The sequence below is a fragment of the Notamacropus eugenii genome, chromosome 2 (assembly GCF_028372415.1).
Source record: "Notamacropus eugenii isolate mMacEug1 chromosome 2, mMacEug1.pri_v2, whole genome shotgun sequence".
Lineage (NCBI taxonomy): Eukaryota > Metazoa > Chordata > Mammalia > Diprotodontia > Macropodidae > Notamacropus > Notamacropus eugenii.
In genome coordinates, this window is record NC_092873.1 from 162,600,959 (window position 1) to 162,627,341 (window position 26,383).

General features: G+C 34.2%; 1 protein-coding gene across 6 annotated transcripts in view; it reads right to left on the reverse strand.

The window, feature by feature from the left end:
• The window catches only part of RNGTT (RNA guanylyltransferase and 5'-phosphatase), a 386,087-nt gene that overhangs the window by 352,673 nt on the left and 7,031 nt on the right, over positions 1-26,383 (reverse strand). For all 6 annotated transcript variants that reach the window (XR_011974408.1, XM_072642803.1, XM_072642804.1 and 3 more), the window contains exons 5-8: positions 16,865-16,940; positions 13,601-13,841; positions 4,110-4,219; positions 2,865-2,966 (exon numbers count right to left, since the gene is read on the reverse strand). Coding sequence is in view for 5 of the 6 variants with exons in the window: in XM_072642803.1 (XP_072498904.1) it covers positions 2,865-2,966; positions 4,110-4,219; positions 13,601-13,841; positions 16,865-16,940 (529 nt within the window). In the remaining variant the exon portion in view is untranslated. The remainder of the gene's footprint in view (positions 1-2,864; positions 2,967-4,109; positions 4,220-13,600; positions 13,842-16,864; positions 16,941-26,383) is intronic.

Here is a 26,383-nt window from a genome sequence, read left to right on the forward strand (position 1 = left end):
TTATAATCAACTAGAAAAACATATTTAAATTATCACTGAAGTCACATTATTATTTCCTGGCCTTGACCAGAATAACCCCAAATCCTCAAGACTCATAATTATCCAGCACTGCTCCATCCATGCCCTTTACATTCAGTATCCAAGATCCCTAAAGGCAAAAAAGATTGTTACCAGAGTCCAGATCAGTTCAGCAGTTGCAAAATAACGACAATAAATGGACTCACTACTAGTAGATCTTTTTCCTGCTGCCTACAATAGACTTTCTATGAAGTGATTCAAGTCATATCTAAATATGACTTGAAATTAATGGCTATTCTAATGAATGGTTTGCTCTTTTATTCCTAAAACTACCCTAATGAATTTTCAGGCTATTTTGAGGTTAAAGCAACTTAGAGCTCACAGAAAGAGGCAATCATTCTCCCATAACTTTTTTGGAAGATAATAGCAAATAAAGTCCAGAGCCATGGGCCCTAAGCACAGAATCACCAAAAAAAGGCTCTAAGCCATGAGCAAACCTCATAATAGTACTAGGAAAAAAATAATTTTGGAACCAAATTGAAAGGATGTAGAGGAGAGTCAAAGACCAATTAAAAACTCTTTTTAATTTTGCTGTGATAACAGGCTGAGTACCCAAAAGTAGTTAGGGACTGCCTGCACAAGACACAGAAGAAAACAGTACAAAAGGTACCGATCACTTTAGGCTTATTTTTAATCTAAGGCCTAAACCGGAGAAGGTAAAGAACAACAACTAAGTTCAAAACTAAAAGCACAGTAAAGCCTCCTGGTAATCAGGATTCAGTAATCTGAATATTCCTTAAATAAATATCATGGAAACTATCCTTATAAAGAAGCACAGAATCTTAAAGTCGGACAGGGCCAAAAGGGGGCAGGGGGGCATTCTAGCCCTACCATTACTTAATCAAGAAATCTTCCTCTATATAACTGTTAAGTGTCATAACTAAATTCTGCTTAAAGAACCCCACTGAGAAGGAATGCACAATCTCCCAAAGAAGCTCATCCACTTTTGGAGAGAACTAATTGTTAGGAAATTTCCCCTTCAATTAACCTTAAATCTGCTTCTCTGCAACTTCTACTCATTGCTTCTACCTATGTCCTCTACTGTTCTTCACTCTGAGGCCAAGAAAAATAAGTTTAATCCATGTTACACACAAGAATACTTCAAATATTTGAAGGCAGCTAACTCACATACCCTAAGTTTTCTCATCTCCAAGATATACAAACCTAGTTCCTTCACTCACTACTTCTACTGAATGATCTCCAGGCCTTTCATGAACTGTTCACTCTCATTTGTATGCTCTCTGGATATGCAATGCCCTTTCTAAAATTTAAACCTGACACATATTATAGAAATGATTTCACACATTTCCATCATTCTAAATATGTTGCTTCTCTTAAATTCATTAGTTTTGTCTCACATCACACTGCTAATTCATTTTGAGGATACAGTCTAAAACCACCAAATCTTTCACACAAACACTATTACTTGTAAGTTCATTTTGCTTCCTCTCCTCCCCCTCATCTTCTTCAATTTCGCCTATTAATTCACAACAATGTAACAGCATATTTCAACCCTATCCCTAACTCCAAATACTACCTATTTCTACCTACGTGTCAAGGAACTGGGGACAAAAGCAAATGGCCTTCTTTTACAATTTACGAACTCATTCTAAAAAAGTGGCAAGAAAAGAGCTATACTTAACATTTCCCCAAAGGAGCCCAATTAATTAAGGAGAAAATGTCTTTACACAAACGCTAGAATAAAAAATCATGTCATAATCAAAAATACAGCTCACTAAAAAGGAGACAGAAAGGTACACTTAAATAAAATGTTATCTTTATGGTGACAAATTGAAAAATCCATGTCCTCCCACTCCATTTTTCCATACCTACCATCTAAACTCATTACAAGTTAACTAGATCACAGAAGTGCTGTGTTTACTTATCACCTACTAAAACACTCAAAATATTTTAAAGAAATAAAATGGCAACAAAATAAGGAATAAAACAGCAACAATCCACTCAATCATTCAAAATAAGCACTCAAGGAAACAAAAAATATACCTTCCACATTTTTAAAAGTAACTGTGTTCTTATTTGGGGGCTAGGGGGAAGAGCAAGGAGAAAAAGTTATACGATATCTAAAAATTCAAATCTTTTCACCCTCTATCAGAAGAATAATTCTAATTCATACAGAAAAAAAATGACTAAAAAAATTAACATAAAAAAACACAAAATGAGTAAAGAATAGTAGCAGAAAAGTCATTAAGTTCCACTGAAGCCAATCTTTAGCAGTGAGGACAAAATAACACTCTTCAGAGAGTATACAACGTTAGAAAAGATTAAAAGCATAGTATGCAAATGTAAAAGGGAAGAAAAAAGGGCCACCATTCAAGAAAGGTGATTTTGGGGGGGATTACCAAACTGATAACACATGACTTAACCTTTAATCATACTCAGTAATTGTTCACTAAAATTAAATTAACCTTAACAGGAAATAATTTAACTTTTAGGTATATTGAAAAATTAAAGTTTAAAATTAAACAGGAAGCCTTAAACATATGAAAAGTATAGTAAGTACAGAAGATGAACAAAATTAACATAATATATAGGATTATATCATACTGATTAATATTGCAAACAAAAAATTTTAAAGTCATGATTACATAATGCCAGAATAAATTATCACTACAGAAATTAAATATTTTTAAGAGACCTGAAACATGTTTCTGGTATATAAAGGCAGAAATTCACACTCTCAAGGGTGCAAACTTTCCTTAACAACAACGTAATTTTCTTTGAGTATTACGGTGATTTGTATAAACTATTTTAGAAGCCCAACTTACCGAGTGCCATCTGCTTTCCAGCTTACTTTATATGGATTCTGCTCGAGCAATTTAATATTTTGCTTGTCCATGGAAACAGGCTGTGCTCCAGGGAATCCAGACCTAAAAGAAGAAAAAATTTATCATTTACTTTATGGTAGGTATCTGTACAAAACAATAGATATCTTAGATCAACCCTGCATAAGTCCCTTTCTTCTCAACATCTCTGCTATGAGAATAACATGACAAGAATTTATCATGTTTAATATTTTAGAGTACAAATAATCGAGTTCCAAACTGGTGTTACCAAAATTAAAGGAGTAGTTATAAACAACTAATACTTGAGGGCTAAATATTAAAACAGGTTTATGAGTCTTCTGCCTTAGAAAAAATTCAAATACTGGCTTACATTAGAAATAATAATGAATTTTATTCCAGATCCCATATGTTTATATCACATGTAGCCAATATGGCAAAATCAACCAGTTTTCAAATTCTCTATTCAAAAGGTGCCCAGAAGTAGTGAAACAGAAGTACTGAAAGTCAAGATTTCTAGCAAGACTGTACATAGTATGAAAACCAATGCTATTTATTTTTCTTTCATTTTCATCTTTTAGTTACAATTATTTCTAGTTAATCTATTTGATCTCTACAAAGCAATGACAAGAGTTCTTAAGATAAACTCAGGAACCATGTTAAAACTTAAGTTTTAACAAAAAGAAAATCCACCTCATCAATAACAATTACTACTAAATAACTGTCACTGACAGCAGTGATATACAGAAAAGGATCCTGATTCTCTTTCCAGACATAATCAATTTAACTCTAGGGTAATTTTAAAGGTGGGGTGGCTGGGACATACTTGAAGATGACTATCCCAGATTTCTGACTACAAAGAAGGATGTATGTCTATTAATTCCCCTCTTCCCATGTAAGAAATTGATGAATCTGACTCTTCCAGTTGTCCAAAACAGAAGGGTTGGAACAGGAAATAAACTACTAGTACTAGGTACTGAGCTACAATATTAACTTCTTTGATTCTGCCCTGTGGATGATGAATTTTCTTTAGTTGTCAGATTATTCTTTTCATTTTGCCTAAGAGACAAACTTAAGATATCAAATGTGATAACATTCTCATTTAAGTATTTTTTAAGTGCTCTAAATAAAAATGTAAACATCGATTGTAAATAAAAAAATTATTCCAACACTTCCACTAACAAGAGCTGCAGAAATAAGAGGGGTAAAATACTTTAAAATGTCCATTACCCTTCCCAGCCACAGAAATGATGACACTTTTGCTGTATCTCTCCTAATTTTGGTTGAGTTGTTACTTGGGTTACACCTTTAACTGTCACACCTTCCAAGAAAATGGCACCCTTTAATTAAAAGAGAAAAAAAAATGATTAAAATTTAAAACAGATTCTTAAGACAATAAAAGACTGATATGTAATTTTGTCCAAATTTTGACCACTCCTCTGCACCTGATCTAGGACTACTTTACTCTTTTCTTTCGAACTGTACTTCCATAACCTTTAACTCTTCCATGTGAATTATAAAGAATACATTTATTCTTCTATTTGTTTTGTGCTTTTCTATAAATATAGCTAGGTCTTAATTAGTGCAAACAATGAATCCCCTTTAAATGTCTACTTGTATTTGAATTTGCACTATTCAAAGTTATGATTATGTAAAATACAGTAACTGGTTTCAGCCCAATGAAAATATGTAGTTTGAATTCAAATAATGTGGGTACTTCTGTGGATTATTTGGCCCTCATCAGGACTGGCTTGTATTCAAAGTACTCTTGGAGCAGTGCTATACATATTTGGAGAGTGGAACAGAGTCAATGGTACATTAAGTCAAAGTCACTTGATGTAACAACAGAGAAACTAGAATTAGATTCTTGGTCCTCTAAACATTTTTAAGCAATTTATCAATTAAGAATTGAATAAAATGTCAATATATTCCATACCAAGAGTATCCTGGACATGTCATGGTAATAAAGTAGACATAATATCATAATAATATCATACAACAATATCATACAAATACTGAAAGTTCCTAGAATCTAGACACTGAAAGGAAAATCCATGTTTATGCTACAGTTAAGCTCCTATAATCCAATAAGTAATCCGGCAATACTTAAAAAAAAAAAAATCTATGAAATAAAATTAGCTTTAAATGTAATCAGGGAAATAAAAATGGAGGTTCACAAGAGTGATAATCAACCTCTTTACAATGCTGACATCATTATCAATGATTTGGCAAATTAAGAAACTGGGAGAAAAATACATTCATAAATACTATCTACACACCTCCCTGCCAAATGCTAACAGTATCCTTCTTTCTGCATACTTTGGCTGTCACTCCCTAAATCTCAATTATTGTTTATAAAAACTAAACCTCTCAACTACTTTGCCTAAAACAAAATAAGTGTATGTTAGAGCTTTCATGAGAGAAAAGATCAAAGGAGTATCATAGCAAAAAGAAAAAGCCGACTCTCCCTTATAACTTCATCTTATTTGTCAAAGATACTAAAGGTAAGAGTTGTAACTTTTTTAACATATATTTTATTATCATTTCCTTATACAAGTACAGGTATTCAAATAGTTCAACAAAAACATAATTAAGAAAATAAATATACATGAAAGATAAAACCAAAAAAAAAAAGAAATTTTAAATGATTACATTGGGGTTTATAAATTTGACATTTACTGATTCTTTAGACTATCTTAAAAGACATATATTTAAGTTTTAACTCTCATCTTTCTTGATTTCATTATTTTTTTGTTTCTCTAGTATTCATATAATGTGTATTTTTTTTTTTTTACTGTTCCTGATGTATCTTAACCACTTAGTTGCAGTCAATGTGTATATTGTTCTTTTGGTTTTGCTCTTCTTTGTTATTGTTCCATGTGTCTTTACACAGTTTCTTGAATCCTTTAAATTCATCATTTCTTATGTAGCTCAATTAGTATTCCATTCCATTACTTATCCACACATTCTCCAACTTAAAAAATACCTAGTTTCTTTCTCTATTTGCTCCTGACCAGTGAATAATCAGTGCATCCCAAATGGGATATCAATTATCATTTGATAAGTGATGTTCCTCTTCTTAGGCATTTCTAAGATCTCCTTATCAATGAAATTCTAAAACAATGACAACTTCTTTGGGTACACTGAATCTGGGTGTGTTGAACTCTGAGTATCCAGAAAATTTTTATCAATCCATAGACAGCCCTTTGATGTTACTAGTTCCAAGAAATTTTAAGTGATTTTCTGAAAAATGATTAGAAATGATCTTTTCATTTTTTAGGGAATTCAAAGATCATTAGATTACTTCTCCTATGTCTTCTACATGAAGCCCTCCCCTAACTCCACCAACTGTTACAACCTTCCCCTCTCTAAGTTTAACTGGTATCAACTCTGTGTGTTTCTTGTACATATCTATATATGAGTATGTTGTTTTACCCATTAAAATGCAAGCTCTTTGAGGGCAGAGAATAGTTTGTTTTTGTGTTTGCATCTCCAGCCCTTAGCATAGCAGCTTGGCACATATTAGGTACTTAATAATTAATTTCTTCTAGTCTTAATTTCTTACTTTACCTCTTCCAATATTTGCTTACAAACTTCTCAAGGCATTTTTCAAGTGAATTTCCCTTTGATACTTTGTTTTCAACTTCTACTTATCACTTTCAGACTCAGAATTCTGCCACTGATTCCATTTCTTAATTCAAACCTTCCATCAAATTTTCAATGTTGACTTTTGTTATCAATTTATTTTGCAGCATCTTTTCTAATGAGAGTGCTTTCTTTGTTGATACCAGGTCCTTCCTCCTTTACCTAATTTTTTAATATAAAATTTCATGTGTTTTGTATCATAGCTATCTTTCTTTTGGGGGCCACTATTGAGATTAATCTGTTATTTTTTCCTGTTATGTTTCCCAGGTCTATATGCAAAATGTAACAGAAAGTCAAGACTTTTCAAACTTGACTACTTCTAGCCACTACTACTGATTCTTGAAAGAACAAATGAGAAGAAATCTGGAAAGAACCACTAACAAACTATGAAGTTCTGGGAAGGATTTAGGAACACAGATGGTATTCTCTTCCCTGATGCCAATTAAAAAGAAGGACATTAGAAGAGAACAGCTGGCTAAAAAGATGGTGTTGAAGACCAGAATATGAACTTTTGAACTATGACCTGAAAGAATAGAAATAAAGGGCTTTTAGTCAAGGAATATATATAACTAACAAAGGCTAGGAAAAATACATTTACTTAGAGACTGACTGATTTAATCAAGAGGATATTTTAAACTAAAAAAAGGAATGGGAAGAAAAAACTGTTCAGGCACAAATACTAAACTATGTATCAGAGAGCAAAAACTATTACAGAGGAAGAAAAACAGAAGTAGAAGTAGTCAGTATTCCACAAGGAGCAACAAGACAGATAGAAATGACACAATGTGTTCATATATATAATAATGCATGAATTATGAGTAACAAACAGTGAACTATATTGTGTCTAGAAAGGCTTACTAAATACTCGATTGAACTAGAGATTTTAATGTGAAATGGTAAATATCATGAGTGGAATAAAGAAATGGAAGGGCATACCTTATTCAAAGAAACAGAAGAAGAAACTAACTATCCAAAAATTCACAAACCTAAGGGAAAAGATATGATGGAGGGCATTTAGACTGGGATCAAAGGAGGAAGAAATAGAATATAGTGTTAAAAATATGCTACCCACCCAGCCAGGTAAAAAAATTCAATGAGTTACTAATATAAAACACAAATCTGGCAAAGAAGATATAATTCTGAAAGAGGCATCAACTCTATACAACTGCTATGAGTCTCTGTTTTAAAAAAAAAAAAAGAGAATAGGTACTACTGTTGACTTTGATCTTTCAGAGGATCAAAGTAACATGAAGTACAACTATTCTGGACTTGATTCTAATCAATAATGAAGAAATAACTGTTAAAGTAAAAATGCCAAGAACCTTGCTAGACTATAGCCAGATCTTCTTAATCTATATCTGATAAGGAAGTGAGGATCATATCCACTATAATACACTAAACTTAAAGAAGATTAGTTCAGGAAAAAAAAGGAGTTAGGATGCAATTATTCCCCAAATGATAAATGTCAAAAGATTCAAGCAATTCACCAATAAAGAAATCAACGCTATTAACAAATGTAAGAGAAAAATAGTCCTAATAGCTAATAAGGAAATGTAAATTAATACAATACAACTCTGAGGCTCTATTTCACAGATTAACAAAGATGACAAAAAAGCAATATAACAGAAGTTGGAGGGACTACAAGAAAGAAGGTATATTGATGCAATGTTGGTGGAGCTCTAAATTAGCACAGTCACTTTGGAAAGTAGTTTGGAACTAGGCCCCAAAAGTTATCAAACTGTGCAAACCCTTTGAATCTGAAATTTCAAGATCAAAAAAAGAGGAAAAGAAACCACAGGTACAAAAATTTGTATCAGCAATTTTTGTGGTGGTAAAGACAAAACACTAAGGGAATAATACCCATCAACTAACTGGTAGAACAATTAAAGAAATTATAGTATATGAATATGATGAAATACTAATGGATGGAGTCAGAGAAATCCAGAAAGGGTTGTATGAGCTGATTCAGAGCAAAGTGAACTCAAACCAGAACAATTTATGCAGCAAAATATTATAAAGATAAACAACTTTGAAAGACTTATTTTTTGAAAGACATTTTTGATCAAGTGTATGTTGTCCACCGAGATTATCTGCAGGTGCACATGGGTTTTGTCAAAATGCAACTTGCAGAGAGGCATGGAATGTTGCTCATTCTTCTCCAAGGGTTTGATTCCTGCCTGGAGAACAGAAGACTGGACCCATCAGGTTCTTTGCTCTGCTATTCTCAGATAATGGATGCCAGAAGAAATTAATTACCTATGTTGTAGGTGATTAATAAATGCCTGTTGAATTGAAGTGAACCCTGTGAGGTAGGTAGTACAAGTATCATCATCCTCAAAGTCAGATTTCAACATGGTCAAGTAAACTTGCCTATAGCCTTTTGGATAGTACCTGGAACAGTATCTGATTTTCCCCCCCCTCCTACACACACACACACACACACACACACACACACACACACACACACACACACACACACACTTTTTAGCTTCAAATTGCTTCCCTAGTCACTATGCCTTAAAGAAGAAAGGGTACCACTTTGGCTGAAAGGCATGAGTGCTTCCCAATCTCACCCTAGGGGAAATTCCTCAAAGTCTATCTAACAAAGCAAATATTCCCAATTAGCTCTAAGAATTCCAGTACCAGGATGGTGATATGGTAAAGAATATCTTACCTACTTAAGAATTAACAAAGATCAGAGCAGCTAGGTGCAGTGAATAGAGCACTGCCTGTGAAATCAGGAGGACCTGAGTTCAAATGTGACCTGAGACACTTGACACTTACTAGTAATGTGACTTTGGGCAAGTCACTTAACCCCAACTGCCTTGCCTTCCTCCCTCCAAAAACAAACAAAAAAGAATTAACGAAAATCTCTTTAACAGACTCACAAAAACCAAACTCTTTGATTGATTCAATAATGACATCATTGACAATATACCTTAATAATATAATTGTGAAGAAAACAATTTGTTCAAACATATGTACGTAAGCTCAAGCATTATTTATAAGGAACTGGAAACAATCTAAATGTCCAATAGTTGATAAATAGCTGAATAAACTACCCTATACCAACCTAATAATTAAAGTTATAAAAAAAGATTTTTTTAATTAAAAAAGATTTTTAAAAAAGTAAAGAATGTGAAAGCCTACAAAGTAATGCAATTAAAAAAAGCAACCCAGAAGAAATGTACACACAATTACTAAAATATAAGGGCATAAAAGAATAAACTAACTTGATGTTATAACTATATTGTATGTAAAAATTCATTTTAAGCAAAAGTAGTTGGAAATGTAAGTTTTTTGTTTTGCTATTTTTCATTTTAAGAGCATAATAAATAAGAGGATGATAGAGGTCTTTCTTCAAAAGTTCTGTCACCAAGTATCCAATTCAATTTTGTTTTTTTATCCCATGTATCTCGGTGTCTTTCATCTTTTGTAAAGTGTCAACCAATGCTTGGTCTAGAGCTACTCAGCTTCAAGAAATCCAAATTCATGTTTATGTTACTAGTTCTCTCCAAATGGAAAACTTAACTTCTGGATAAATATCCATCTGATAATGAAATATCTAATTTTTTTTAAAGAGACAATATTTTTGTATTTATTCTAAATATGACTAAGATAAGAGCAGGGCTCAAATTATAACATAACTTTATATTTGAGAGAAAGTGTAGCACGGTAGAAGTATTAGAACTTTATAATCATGAAACCAGAGTTCAAATTCTACCTCAAACAATCTGAGAGTAATCTTGGGTTCCTCATTTAACCTCACAAAGCTCCAATTTCCTTATTTTAAGATCATAGGATCATAGATTTAGATCTGAAATGGACCTTAGAAGCCATCTATTTCCATCCCTTCATTTTATGGGTGAGGAACTATGTCCTAGAGAAGTCAAAAATTTGCTTAAGGCCATAGTGACAGAAAATAGCAAAGCCAGAATTTGAAACCAGGTCTTTTTACACCACATACGGAAAAACAATATATAATACCTAGTCAGAGAAACAGACTAGATAAGCAAGATCCTACAATTTAACAGAATACTCTAATGAGTTCAATAAACCCAGGAATAGGAACTACCTCCCAATTCTGTAAGAATTACAAGGATAATTGCATTTTATTCCATGTATCTCAGTGTCTTTCAGCTTTTGTAAAGTGTCAACCAATGCTTGGTCTAGAGCTACTCAGCTTCAAGAAATCCAAATTCATGTTTATGTTACTAGTTCTCTCCAAATGGAAAACTTAACTTCTGGATAAATACCCATCTGAAAATGAAATATCTAATTTCTAATTATCTAATATCTAACAAGGATAATTGCAAATTATTTGCAGAATTTAGGCTTGGGCCAACATCTTAAACTACATACAACAATAATTTCTAAATGCATACATGACCTAAAACTAAGTCATTTTATTATTTTTTAACTATGGAATGAAGAGTAGAAGGAAATACCTTTCACAACTATGGCTAGGAAAAAAATTCATAAGTAAGCATGGAATAAAAGAACTCCCAAAGGATAAAATTTTTTATTATATATAATTTAAAAGCCTTATACAAACAAAATCACTACAGACACATAATATGACATACTGCTGAGTAAGGGGAAAAAAATCTTTGCATCAAATTATCTCTGATTTTCAAATATAAAAAGAAAATTGAGCCAAAGAATGGGAAGTTTAAAAAAAAAACTGTAAATTATCAAAATCTAACCAAACTACCCATAATAAAAGAAAATCAAATTTTTAAAACTCTGATATTTCACCTCAAATCCGGAAGTTGACAATGATGGTACAAAACACAAATAGTCAATGTCAAAGGAGCCATGGAAAAATAATCTTGTTAAACTGGGATTAAATATTGATAGCGCTATGAAAATGTCCAGCGATTCTAGGAAAAAAAATGGAATTCTCTAAGGAAAGTCAATATTCGTTTCTTCTGACCTAGTAATAATCCCTCTATACTACACCCAAGAAAGTTATATACAAAGAAAAGTTCCACAAATAGAGAAAATGTTCATAGAAGCACTTTTTATGGGAGCAAAAAAATGAAAGCACAGTACATACTCATTTATCTACCAACTGAGAAATAAATTAACAAACTCTGGTATATTAGTGTAACGGAATATTATTGCACTAAGACAATAAGGAATAGCGAGAAAACAGATTTGTTTGAAATGATGCAGGAAGATCAACAAAAGAATCCTGTTATCAACTACATGATGATGATGATAAGAGTAAGTATCATCTTTACATCATAAGCACATTCTCAAAATGATGTCTCTTCCTCATTTTCAACAATGAAAAAGAAAACGTAACACTGCTCTGGATGATGAAAGATTTCTTTGAAGACATTAGTGGGAGCTAGTAATATTTCCCTTGGGTACTATCTCCATCTCGTGGATTTTTAAGATATTGCCACTGCAGATCATTTTTTTAAAAAGTATAAATAAACAGGGTCATGGAAGTATAGATTTTAATAAATATTTTAACATGTTAAAGGTATTCTGGTTGGCAGAGGATTTAGAAATTCCTTTTAAAAAGCTAAAAGGGTAAAGGAAGTCATTTACTTCAATAGGAAATAGATATAGCAAATTTTTTTTTAAAAATATCATCTTCATTGCTAAAGTTATTTTTATGTTTACAGTACTGAAACTCTTATAATACTGCTATCAAGGGATATGGATAACATGAAATATAGACTACTCATTCTGTCATGCTTTTATGGCATATGCTACCGTTCTTATTTTACGGAAAATATGACTTGGCCCTTCATATATATAATTCCAAGGAAAGATAACCATATTAAAATGGGATTTTCCTATAATAATAAAATTACTATAACTCAAAACCATTTTAAATTCTCAATAGGCTTCCAGTTATAACTAAATTTAAATTTAAGTATTTTTCTGATATAGATAACTTCAGACTTATTTTTGCTGTTGTTGTTCAAGTCATGTCTGAATCTTTGTGACCCTATTTAGCTTTTCCAGTTTATTTTACAGATAAGGAAACTGAGGCAAACAAGGTTAAGTGACTTCCCCAAGGTCACACAGCTAGTAAGTATCTACCGTCATATTTGAACTCAGGTATTCCTGACTCCAGGCCTAGTGCTTTATTCACCATATCACCTAGCTGCCCTTAAATTTTATACTTATGCTGTTCAGTCCTGTCTGACTCCTTATGACCCCCCTAAACCAAGGCTTGCACTTTATCCACTGAGCCACCTACCTGCTTTCAGTCTCATCACTGCCTTCTTATTGTGATTCTCCTTAGGTGATAGTTGCTACTAATGCTGAAGGTTTGTAGATTATTAGGGAGAAACTACAAGAGGGAGTGGTGAAAGATCATCCATAGAAAATGAGAATATATAGAAATCACTATTCACTCTTCTCCAAGGATCTAACTAATAACACCCTAAAGGAAGTAACAATTTTAGAACTTAAAATTATTCCCTAGTCTATGAGAGACAGAGAGATATAGAGGATCAGAGAACTAGCCTTAGAGTCAAGAAGAATTGGGTCATTTAACCTCTCAGGGGTCTAGAGAACCCTCTAAGACTTTAAGTCATACAGGAGCAGGTATCAACATGCATTGGTAGAGGTGGACTTTCTTCACTAGGAGCTCTCTATACTGAGAAAATCACAAATACAAAAATGTTACTATTACTGCAGAAAAGTATTAATGAAATTATGTTACATTACTTTATACCAGATATTTAAGAATTAGGTTTTTTTAATCAAAGAAGTGAAATCAAAATGAATTAACACTACTAAAATTCACTCCCACTGCAAAAGATTTCTGAAAAAAGTAAGAGGTTGAACAGGATGATTTCAAAGTTACCTACTTCCAGTAGGGGCAGCTTTCAATCATGAAACTTGTTTATCTAGCAATATTTTCTGAAATTTTTTGAGCAGAAAGAACAAAGACTAGGTGAGTGAAATTACATCCTTACCTAACTAGTCTCTATTAACTTACCCTTAGTTTTAAAGAAAACTATCAATCTATCATTTTCTTAACTCCTAAGAAACTTTGTAGGGAATAAAGGGCAAAAAGCAACCAAAATATTTCTGGAAAACATTACCAATTTTAAACGTTCTTTTCTCCTTTTGACAAAGGAAGTACTTGATCCAGGCTCAGATTCTTTTTTTCCATCCTCTTCCTCATCTTCCTCTTCTTCTTCCTCAAAACACCACTCTGGCAATAAAGGTGGGGGAGGTGCTTCTTCTACATCCCCGTAACGTCGAAAAAGTTCTTTCAAATAATCACCCTTATAGATTCCTGGTGGTCTGGCTTGTGCAAAGGTAGCAACTGCTGCTTCAATACTAAAAAAAAATATGAAGCCAAATTATTTCTGGGAAATGATTCCCTAAGATTTCAAATATATTAATTTAGGAAATTATTGGGGGGGGAGAAAGTATCAGTTATTTCTTCAAAATAATCCTTCACTGAATTACAAATTATTTCTAAATAATCTCTCTCTAGCAACAACAATTTAGTATATCAACAACACACTTTTATTAAGTATCTAAGTGAAATACATTGTTCCGAATTTTAGGTATACAAAGATATGACACGGGCACTGCTCTAATGAGGAAAAAGAATAAGTATACAAACAAAAATAATTCCAACAAGAGTAAGATAAGTGAAAAAGAAAGATCCTGGAAAAGTTCCATAACAAATTTAAGGTGATGGAGATCATTTTAACCCGGTGCATAACCCACTTTTAAAATGTTTGATACTGCTTGATACAGTCTCTTTATCAGCACATTGGTGGCGATAGGCTTACTCCTGTCTCTCTTACAGCAGGTACTGATGCAGAGACCCTTACCCCAGCAGCTTATGGGAACAGGACTTTAGCAATCCCATCCAGCACAAATCTGAAACTAATTAAACTAAATGACAAATGTTATCCATTCAGTCACTGATTTTGTAGAAAAAGGAAAGAACCCCATTTACCTGAACAGAGGACAGAGGAGTGGAGCAAAGTATCTTAAGTGGTATATTTACATCAAAGTCCATTCCACTGTGGTTTAAATAGTGCCCTAACTGCTTGAATTTGAATTTTTTCGGGAAGCAGAGACTGAAGATCGGAAATTTTCTTTAGGTTTCTCAAAAGCTGACAGGGATCACAAAAAGATTTCTCATTCCATGACTACACTTGTCTAGGATTCCAAGTCTGAAACACTCCAATGAATGTTAACACATTAAAGGGTATCGATCAACTTGGCAGTTCTGAAAATAACTTGGAATCAAAAGATTTGGGGGTTCAGGTCCCAGTTACTAGCTATGTGATGCTGAGTGACTCCTGAGCCTCCTCTTTCTAATGAACAACAATTAATAAAATTTTTTTTATTCTGCCTACTATGAAAAATATCATTCCATAACCTATAAAGCACTGTGGAAATAAGAGTTATTATCATTAATTTTTTTTATTCTAAACATTCTGCTCTTTTAGTCACTGATTTCAATGCCCTGCCTTCTCTAAGGCTCATATGAACTGGTCAGTTACCTCCTACACCTTGAAGTTCCACATGTTCTCTCACAGTTCAGCAAACAGTTGAAGGGATCCTTAACTACAGTATCCTATAAGTCTTACCTCTCTTTCAATCTGCAGAAGGATATACCCTGAATGAAAAAGACATTTTCTGATGCTCTCTCTATAAACTTACACATACATACACATGTACTCCCTTATCCCTTTACCACTACATTCCCCTCCCCAAAATATCTGCTTATGCCTTATCACTCCTCTCTAGGATTCTCCTTTACCCAAACCTCCCCAACTCTAATGACCCAATATCAAGGACCTAGTACAGAAAGAAGTTTCCATTTATTTTCACCTGTAATGAGAAGTAGAAATGTGGAAATGTGGGGAAAGCAATAGAAAGCACCTATGGACAACAAAGTCTTTGCCTACTTGAATCCTGCTTAGAATCAGCCCTATATAAAACAGTTATCTGCAGAGGTAAATGACATGCTATGAAAATGTGTGTGTATGTGTATGTGTTTTTGTGCAAAGCAAAGAGTAATGTACAACTGCTACACCTAGGTCTACAATGATTGCTAGTCATCCAGCAAGAAGGGTGCATAATGGTTTGGGAAAACATATCTTTACATGTTGTTTATTATCAGGATCATATCCTGATCTCTAAAGTGAAGGCCCCAAACTCTCCCACCTCCTCTTTAACCGATTCAAAACCTATGTCCAAATGACTGTATACACTGAACATTTATAAGTTGAACAGTCATATATCAAAGGGTATCTGTACTGGAATTAAAGGCTTAAGAGGTAGGTGAATTCTCAATTTAACAGAAAATTTTATTTATGATAAAAGCAAACTTTCCAAGAATTACAATTAATTAAGATTTTCCTATGCCAAGGTTTAGCATAGTGTTTTACCCACAGTAGGAACTCTATAAATTTTATATAAATTCCTGCCCTATCATTCTCCCCTCCATTCAGCTCTAAATGCTTCAATACAGAGGCAACACGTGTTATGGAAAAATCACTGAGTCAGTCAGATGGCCTGCCTACAAGTTACAGATCTACCACTTACAGCTGTGGGATAGTAGCAAGTTTTGAAACGCAGCTTCTTCTATAAAATGGGTAGAATAATATTTGTACTACCTAGCTAACAAGATGGATGTAAGGGAAACACTTTATAAATATAAAATACTATACAAATGTGAGCAATCACTATTATTCTTATACTAAATGGCAATCTTCCAAGATCAATTTAATATTATAAAATATACTAAAAGAATGCCTCCATTATTTTTACGAGAAGGTAAAAAAAATTTAGGTAATGAATCTCAAATGAAGTATTCTGATGCCTCAAAATAGAATGGCAATGATCTAGGTTCTTCAAAGATAAATTTAAGAGTAACTTTAAAGAAGAGTTCAAATTCTGGTAATTCCTACCAAATTAGGTTTCAACTTACAGCCCTGGCAAAAGTGTCTATCCTCTAGAGACAAGCCTAATTAAGTTCAGAGAGGTTAATCATGTGAAGACTGACTATGATATGATTGATTTTTTGGTCACAGAAATTCATAAAGATTTGTGAAGACAGGTTACCCTCTGCATTGCCCAAACTAATGAAATCAAAGATATTTTGAAATATTAAAATCAAATGAAACACATGGTATATCAGAAATATTAGCATTCAACTAAATTTTTAATTAATACACCACATCAGATATCCTAAAGCCTGAAACCAAAACAGTTTCGTTCATATTTTACCAAGAACTGAAGACTCCAGCAAAATACATATATAAATGCATCATAAGAAGTTTTGTATCTCTATTATCAAACATCCTTTTCCCATTTAGAATGTGAAAAATTACCTCCAATCCATCTTCTCAACCAAGAAAGCACAGATAAGGAAACCAGTTCTATTGAAACCATGAGTACAGTGAACACCTAGAAAACAAAAACAGCTCTGGTTTTAAAAAAAATAAGCAAGTCGATTTAAATTCCAAATTTTCCATTTAAAAATCTCAGCCCATAATAAATCCAAGTTTGATAATTTTAGACAAAAAAAAGTAAAATATACAATACCTGACCCATTCTCATAACTATTAATGATATATCATTCTTCAATATACCTTACAATCATATGTGATAACAGTGGCAAGAATAATTCATTAGAAATATTTATTGAGCATAAGCATGTACCTTGCAATTTTATAAGGTTTATGTTTCATGTCAGTTTATCTGCTATCTTTGGCCATCACATAAAATCTCTTATCACTGAAGGTTCTCTAAGTACTATGAATAAAGACAAATTATCTATATCAAATTCCTTAGGGAAGGAATTCAGCTGCTGGTGTACTGTGAGTAGAGTAAAATCTTTGACTTACTTTTTTAATAGGGGTCAAACAACTCATATAACCATTCACAGCCTCTTACCATCCTCCAGCAGCACACTTTTATAGGATAAACATAAGGATATAATCTAAAGTCAGATTGTAGCATTGTTTCTTCTAAAAACTGACTTGCTTCTTCTAAAAGTATAGGAGCAAAAAATTTCATGTAAATTTTGAGTCCTGCACTAATCTGCATTGGTAAAGGGAATTTCCTCACTGTGAGTTCCCAATACAAATTAAATCTTGGGGGGAAGGGGAGGAGAGGAAAAGAAGGTCAACAAAGTATCTAACATACCTTTTAAGATAGTCACTTAAGGTATTATTAGTTCCATTATACAGATGATAAAAGGAAGGCTCAGAGAAGTTAGGTGACTTACCCATTGCCATTCAGGGGGTAAGTGATCTAGATGGGAGAACTCAGACAAGTCTCTCTTAGTACTCTCCACCATAACACTAGCCTCTCAACTGGTTTGCAAACTTTACAATTACAAAAATAAACAATAGCAAGGGCAGTGGATAAAGTGCTGGGCCTAGAGTCAGGAGGACCCTGAATTCAGATCTGACCTCAGATATTTACTAACTGTGTGACCCTGGGCACTTAACCCTGTTTGCCTCTGTTTCCTTATCTGTAAAATGAGCTGGAGAATGAATGGCAAACCATTCCATTTTCTTTGTCAAGAAAACCCCAAATAGGTCAGGAAAAGTCAAATATGACTTACCAAACCACAACTGAAACAAATGAATAACAAACAGTAAGTGAAAGTATGAACATAATTTCTCCTACAATTCTGGAGGCTTTAATCAATGGACTAGTAAATTCAACAAATATTTATTAAGTGCAAGGTAATGAGAATGCTAGACCTACAGGATAAAAGACAAAAATAAAAGAATGTCTCCTCCCAAAAAGCTTACATTCTGTCCTAGCATATAACATGTACACAAAAAAAGGAGAGTAAAAGAAAAATGAAGGCAAATAAAATGAACGACAAAGAGGAGGGGATTATAGTAGATTTCAAAGAAGACATAACAGTTGACCTTGGACAGAACACAAGGCAAAGATGAGGATGTTGTACATTCCAGGGCAGTGTAACAAACTGCATGGGAGTACAAACCAAGAGAGAGCAATAATGTGATAAACAGACAGTAGTACTGCTCGACTGGATAAGGAATTCAGGAAGCGGAATAATGTGAAAGTAACTTGGAAAGGCACATAGGAGACAGAGTGTGGAGAACCTTAAATACAAGGTGAGGCATTTGCATTTAATGTAGGAAGCAATAGGAAACCAGTGAGAGTTTTTGAGCAAGGGAGTGACATGGTCAGACCAACACTTTAGGAGTACTATGTCAGGTGCCAGTAAAGAAGATTAGACAGGAAATGGAGAAGTAGGAAGACAAAACAGGTAATTATTACAGTACTCTAGACAAGAGGTTATGAGGGACTGAGCCATGGTGGAGATTATGTCAGTTGGAAAAAGGTGTGTGTTCACCCTTCACTGCCAAAGAAGACTATGCCATCAGAGAAGTAATGACATGACTTCCACTTAACTTTGAGTAAGGGAGGGCTGTGCAGGTCCCCAGCCTCACTTCTCCTCCAGGCCATCTGAATCCAGTGACCAGACATTCATCAGGATGACTGGAGATGATCCAAAATGAGGCGATTGGGGTTAAGTGACTTGCCCAAGGTCACACAGCTTGTGAGTGTCAAGTGTCTGAGGTGAGATTTGAACTCAGGTCCTCCTGACACCTGTACTGGTGCTCTATCCACTATACCACCCAGCTGCCCCAACTGGAAAAAGGTAAGAAAATATGAGATGTGGAGTTAAAGTCTACAGGGCTTGGTAACCTACTGATTACAGAAGAAAGAAGACAGAAAACAGGCAAGAATGACTCCAAGGTTATGAATCTAGGTGACGAGGAGAAGGGTGGGGCCCTTCACTGAAATGGGGCAGGTTTAAAGGGGCAATACATTACAATAAGTTCCATTTGGAAATGCTGAACCTGAGTTACCAACGGAAAATCCAAGAGGAGATATATAACAGGCTTCACACTATTAAGTGTGATAAAGACAGAAATCAGGGATACATATATAGATATGCAAGTCATAGGAGACAAGGGAAGAAAGAAATCAAGGTGAAGGGATGGCCAACAGAGTTTAAACCTATAGAGAAAGGTTCAAAAATATCAAAACTAAGAAGCCCATTAGAGTTGGCAATTAAGAAATCATTGCTAACCTTGGAGAAAGCAAATTTGGTAAAGGGCTGGGCAACAAACCAAATTGGAAGGAACTAACAAGCATAAACAATTCTAAGAATTTGGAGCCAAGAGGGAGTTTTTTTGGAAAAATTTCCAAACCACTAATAATTAGAGAAATGGAACATAAAACAAGACTGAGGATCTACCTGACATCAGATTAGCAAAGATGACAAAAAAGAAAAGGACAAAAGATGAAGGAAAAAAGATACAGGACAAGATCTTGAGAAAGAGTTTTTTTAAGGATGGAATCAAGTCACTTTCCACACAAAAAAGTTTATTTTTTTTCCACACTACAAGTATAGATAATTCTTTATCCAGTTTTTTTATCTAAATTTTCCATTTCACCACAAGAATAAATTCACCTACAGATCAATAAATCATGAATCACAATTAATGATCACCATATTTTTGTAAATATTTCAAGAGCACACGTTCAAATTCATTAAAACTGTGTCCTCATTTGCCAGGGTTAAATTAAATATAATAAATCACAATGATTCCAGCTTGCACAAGCAATTCCCTCAAACAGTTCAGCTACCACTGTACCTGTGCCACTGGTGGCCACCACTGACTTACAGGCCCGTGGTCCTGCTACCTCTCCCTTAATCTTTGTGAAAGATAGCATGCAATGTACTTTTACCTCCCCTATTAGAAATAGTCTCATAGGAAAAATATGGAGCTGAATTTATCACATCTACTCAGGCTGTAAATAAAGTTGATATTACAATGTACATTATATATAACCAACTCTGCTGAGATCCCATATGAGGACCCCAAGAAAACATATATAATGCAAAACTAGGATTAGAGGCACAACACTCAAAAAAATTCATTAGTAACATTTTTAAAAAGATAAAACCGGGGGGGTGGGGGGGGTGGGGAGGGTGGAGCCAAGATGGCAGAGTAGAAAGACAAACATACACTAGCTCTTTCCCCACAGCCCATAAAATACCTGCAACGAAAGACTCTCAACAAATTCTAGAGCAGCAGAAGCCACAGAACAACAGCGTGGAAGAGACTCCCAGCCGAGAGTAACCTGAAAGGCCGACAGGAAACATCGGTCGCACAGGACAAAGAGCATAGCATAGCCCAGCCTTGGGGCACTCATTTTGGTATGAAAACCTATCTTACAATACAGGAAAGTGGGGGAGAAGGGGATAAGCAGAGGGAGATGATGAGATGATGAAAGGAAGGGCAAAGGGAGGAGGGAGCAATTAGAAGTCAACATTCTTGGGGAGGGACAGGGTCAAAAGAGAGAATAGAAGAAATGAGGAGCAGGATAGGATGGAGGGAAATATAGTCAGTCTTATACGACTATTATGGAAGTCATTTGCAAAACTACACATATATGACCTATATTGAATTGCTTGCCTTCCCAATGGGGATGGGTGGGGAGGGAGGAAGAGAAGTTGGAACTCAAAGTTTTAGGAACAACTGTTGAGTACTGTCCTTGCATACAATTAGGAAATAAGAAATACAGGTAATGGGGTATAAAAATTTATCTTGCCCTACAGGACAAAAGAGAAGATGGGGATAAGGGAAGGGAAGCATGTTAGAAGGCAGGGCAGATTGATGACAGGGGTAATTAGAATGCTCAACATTTTGGGGTGGGGGAGGGGAGAGATGGGGAGAAAATGTGAAACTCAAAAATTTGTGGAAATAAATGTTGAAAACAAAACAAATAAATTTTTTAAAAAAGATAAGAACATAATAAAAATGGTAGCACAATTTTATACATGTTGAATGGTGAAGAAATATATGAGTACTTCAATAAATAAGGGTTTCCAGGGCCTCTGGCCTGGACCTGGAGGCCAGGGCAGAAGGAGGTGGGATTTTCCTGTTTCCACAGCACCAGAAGATACACAATATGGCACTTAACCTTGAAGTTTGTTTATGGAACTGGACTTGAGAAGGGTTAGTACTTATGAGTAACTGTGAAGTGGTGCAGTTTTTTAATTCAATCACTATTTCTCATGGAAGAAATCATGCTGAAACAACCTCAAAATTCAAGTCATGTTCTAAATATTCTCTAACCTATCACTCACATTGGAACAAATTCGCATTTTGGAAATTTGTTATGCCAAAATTGACATTATTTGTAAAGAAACAAGTCTACACATAATATTTAAACACAAAACATGCAAGGATCATAGCAACTGATAATGCAAACCATCACAGACTGAGTGGATAAGTATATGGTAGCAAGAGTTCTTTAAAAAAAGGTTTTCTTTTTTTTTTTCATTATATTTTAGACTCAAACATCAGAACACAAACACGGAATAGAGAAAAGAAACAAAAACATATCGTAAACTTAAATATTGTAACTTAAATACTAAGTCAAAAAAGAAAAAAAATGTCATGTGCATAGCAGAACATATGAAAGGATTCAAATTACGTAACAATATACTTTCATTTCAAGAAAGCCTGCATGATAAATAATACTTGTGTTGAAAATTGTCCATCTTTGCTTCCTTGTGAGTTCTTTTGTTCTCTGCTGTGCACTTTTTTACTTTGTTCTTTTTCCCCTGACCCCACCCCCCAGAAGGCTTCAATGAAGTTTAGATATGTTTCTCTATAGCTATAGATACATACATACATATAGATATAGATATAGATACACACATAAATATACAGACATTTATTTTCCCACACCTTTACTTCACCTGATTTTTGGTTTTTATGTTTATGTATATCTCTTGATTCCTATCCCTCCTGCCTCCTCTACTTAACTACTACCCACTACCTTGCCCTCCTTTTACTCACCTACCCCCCTCGAAGGATTCCTCCCCTAGCTTCCCATTCCCATAAATCTAAACACCTTTCTATACTCCCCTTTTAAGTATTCCCTCACCCTCCCCTTTAAAGATCCCTCCCTTGTCCTCTCCTCCCTCCCTATGCCCCTACCTGAATTTAGAAAATTTTTATATTTTTCTAAATATTTTCTACATATCTAAGTATTGTTCCCTCTTAACCCCTACCCCAAAAAGTCTATAAATACAAAACAGATGCTTTTCTTCTAAGAAGAGGATGCAAAACAAATGCTTTACTTTTATTTCAGGCTTCTAGTCTAATGCTTCAAAAATTCTAGGTTTCTATCTACCCCATCTGTTGGATCACTTATTTATTAGTTCAGCATTTATTTTATTTCATTTGAGTAAAGTATGACACTGTCAAAATAAAGGGATCTTATGTGGGCAAGGAGAAAAATGTCACAAATCACATCCTTAAAACTGGGGATTTTACCATCTTGAATTGAATCACTTGTTCAATCAAATGACTGTGAATTAGAGTCATTTTGGCAATTGTATATTGTAAAAAATGCACTAAAGTTGCAAATATAATTTTTTTTTTGGTAGGACTGACAGATTATAGTATTTTCAGGGCATATTCGTTCACTCTTCACTCCGAAGTATTAAATTCATTCAAAGTAAAGTGTTCTATGGTTCACATACTTTTTAGCATTTGGAACAATATCTTGTCCACATTTTGTTGAATTGAATGACATGAAATCCAAATATGGTTGAAACGTTAATATGTTGTGTTCAGATTTCTATTGTTTTTCTAGCACTGGGATGGGTTTGTGGTTTTTTTTTCACCTTTCATTTCTTCACCTTTCATTAACCATTTGACTAACAAGTGATTCAGCTTACTTACAATTTATGACCCAGAAGAAGAGGAAAATCAAGCACAGATTAATGTATACCACAGATTTTGGGAAGATGGATTTCAAAGTCCAGAGAAAGATTAGGTAGGATTCCAAAGACTAAATTTCCAAAAAGAAAAATTAACCCAAAATAAGTAAGAAACCCTCAAATATGAAGTTCTGGAGACATAAAAAGAAATCTCTGAGGTGGAAAAATGGTAGTTATCTACTACAAGGAGGAAGAAAAAGATCAGGTGTCTAACAACTAATGAATTTTTAAAAGACATATTTAATAAAGTAGGTGAAACAAGGTCAGATAATTAACAGTGGATACAAAAACCACAGCACAGTTATATTAGAATAGTGTTTGGAATGTTGAAGCTCAGAATAAACTGAAGCTATTAAGGAATGTTAAGGATAATAAAAAGAGTTTATTTTGCCCACACTAAAGGAAAAAAAGGATGAGAGGGATAGGACCACTGCTTCAGAAGGATAGGAGGACAAGTGATAATGGAGAGGATAAAAAGTTGCTCAACTATTGTTTTCTTTTTTTTCTGTCTAGGACAATGATCTGTGGACTAGAAATGGAAAACAAAAATGGCTTATGTAGGAACTTGATACCCAAGAGAAGTAAAGAAAATAAGAAAACACCTAGTTATCCAAGATGAGCTCATGCACCTGGCCTAGATTACACAAAGACATCAGGTAAAGATTCTTAACCTTTTTTGTGTTATAGATGTCTTTGCACATAAAATAGACAGGATTACAAAGAAAATCAATTATATTGAAATACAGTTGACAAAATATTCTTTAAAAAAGACTCCAGATTAAGAACTCTTGAAGTAGCAGATATGAATAAAAAGCATTATCAGTAATATTTGAAAGATGTGAAGAATGGAAGAAATGTCCAAGGACCAAAGAAGGGCAAATTTTGTCAATTTTCAAAAAAGGAAAAGGAACAGAATCCATAAATAGTAGTAAATCAGTGAGCTTGACTTCAATTTCTAACAAAATTCTAGAGGACATTATGCTTTGTGAACACTTAGATACAGAAGTGGTGAGCACCAAAAGCCAGCCTGGCTTCATCAAGAACAGGTTGTCTCAGATCAACTTGAGTTCCTTTTCTAATAGTTATTAAACTGGTAGATTAGGGGAATATTATCATGTTCCTCCTAAATATAGTTTATCTATCTTTTAAATTTTTATTTATGGAATAATATGAGCATTTCCATAACAATAAAAAAAAGATAAGTGCACATGAAACTACAAATCTATAATGTATGAGTTGCTATACCTTTTAAATATATAATTATCATGTAAATTTTTTTCCCTTTTTTTCTTCCCTACCCTCTTCCCTGCTCTAGAGATGGCTACCATTAAACACAAATATGTATATGTATGTAAAATTATTCCATACATACTTCTAAATATTTATCTGTTCTTTCTCTAGATGCAAATAGCATCTTCCTTCATGTGTCCTTTGTAGTTAATTTGGGTATTTACAATAGTCAAAATGACTTAGTTGCTTAAACTTGTTCTTACAACAATATTGCTGTTACTATATACAACATTCTCTTGATTCTGCTCATTTTGTCTTCATTATTTTCTGCAAGTCTATCCATGTTTTTCTAAGGTCACTAAGCTACCTAGATTTTAACAAAACATTTAATAGTGTCTCCAATTCTTTTAATGTGGGGGACAGATGGAGTAATAAATTAGAAAATTAGATTTGAAACCGGTTGGGTGGATAAACCCAAAGAGTAGTCAATAATAGTTCCATGTAAATTTGGAAGAAAATATCCAGAGGAGTGCTCTAGGGATTTTTGTTTGCCCTATGCTACTTAAGATTTTTATCAATGATTAGATGAATGAATGAATGAGCATTTACTTATCTGTTATGTGCAAAACACAGTTGTAAGTGCTAGGAGTACAAAAAGAAAAGCAGAGATAGCCCCTTCCCACAATGAGTTCACTTTCTAACAGAAGAGATTATATATATGAGATTTCAGAATCAAGTGAGATAATAAATCCTTAGGGTGCAATGGCAAAGCAGATGATAAAATCATATCTCTTTCTGATGCTGAACTATTTGACAGTGGTACAATAGAGGAAGTTTCCTCACCAGAAGCTCCCTATACAGAAAAAAAATCATAGGTCCAACAAAAACAAAAAAAATTACAGTGGAGAGAAGCAAGGTCAAACAATGAAAAGTATTCAAAAGTGAAGGCCTATAAGAACTTGCTTTTCAAAAACTGTAACTTCTGAGAAAGTGAGGCTCTAGCACCTGAAGAAGCACTTATCAGGTCACATCTTCACAGAGACTTCTTTCAGGGATGCTGGTTGCAGGAGCTGAATTTAAAGCAGGGCTGGTGGTACTGTCATTCCCAGAGCTCTTGGACCTACATGCCCATTTGTGGTTATTGGTCATAATTGGTGAGGGGGTGACAAAGCAGGAGAGTCCTTTCTCTACAGTGATTGCTTAGCTGCAGGGCTCTCACTGGAAAATGGACCTATGATCTGAGAGGTACTTCTATTCCCAAGGTTCTTAGGTTCAAGGTCCTGCACGATCTTAATCAGAATGTGAGGGGAAGTGCTGGTTAAGGTGGTGGCTTGTCTACAGCATTCTTCTTCCCGTCTGTCCCTTATGGTTCTTTGCTTAACCTTTCAACTTATCAGGCGCAGAGATGAACTGCTTATCTAACTTTCTGATGACCCAAAGTACAGAGAAATAACTGACCCAGTACATTGAGAGAATCTTGCATTCAAAAAGGCGCTGTCAGGATAGCACATTAGCCCAAACTGAATAAGGAGAAATTTATTAGGTAAGTGTAAAGTTTTACATGTGGGTTCAAAAAAAAAAAATCCACTTCCTAATGATAATATGGAAAAGGTGTGGTAGATAACAGCTTATCTTAAAAACAGAGATGGAACTTTTAGTGGTTTTGCAAGTTCAGCATAAGCCAATATGATACAGCTGTCTAGGACTAAGAAAGTGATAGTACCACTGGTTAGCCTACATCTGGAATATTGTGTTCAGTTCTGAGCACCATATTCTAGGAAGGATATTGATAAGTCTGACCTTAAGAAAAGGGTTTGAGGGG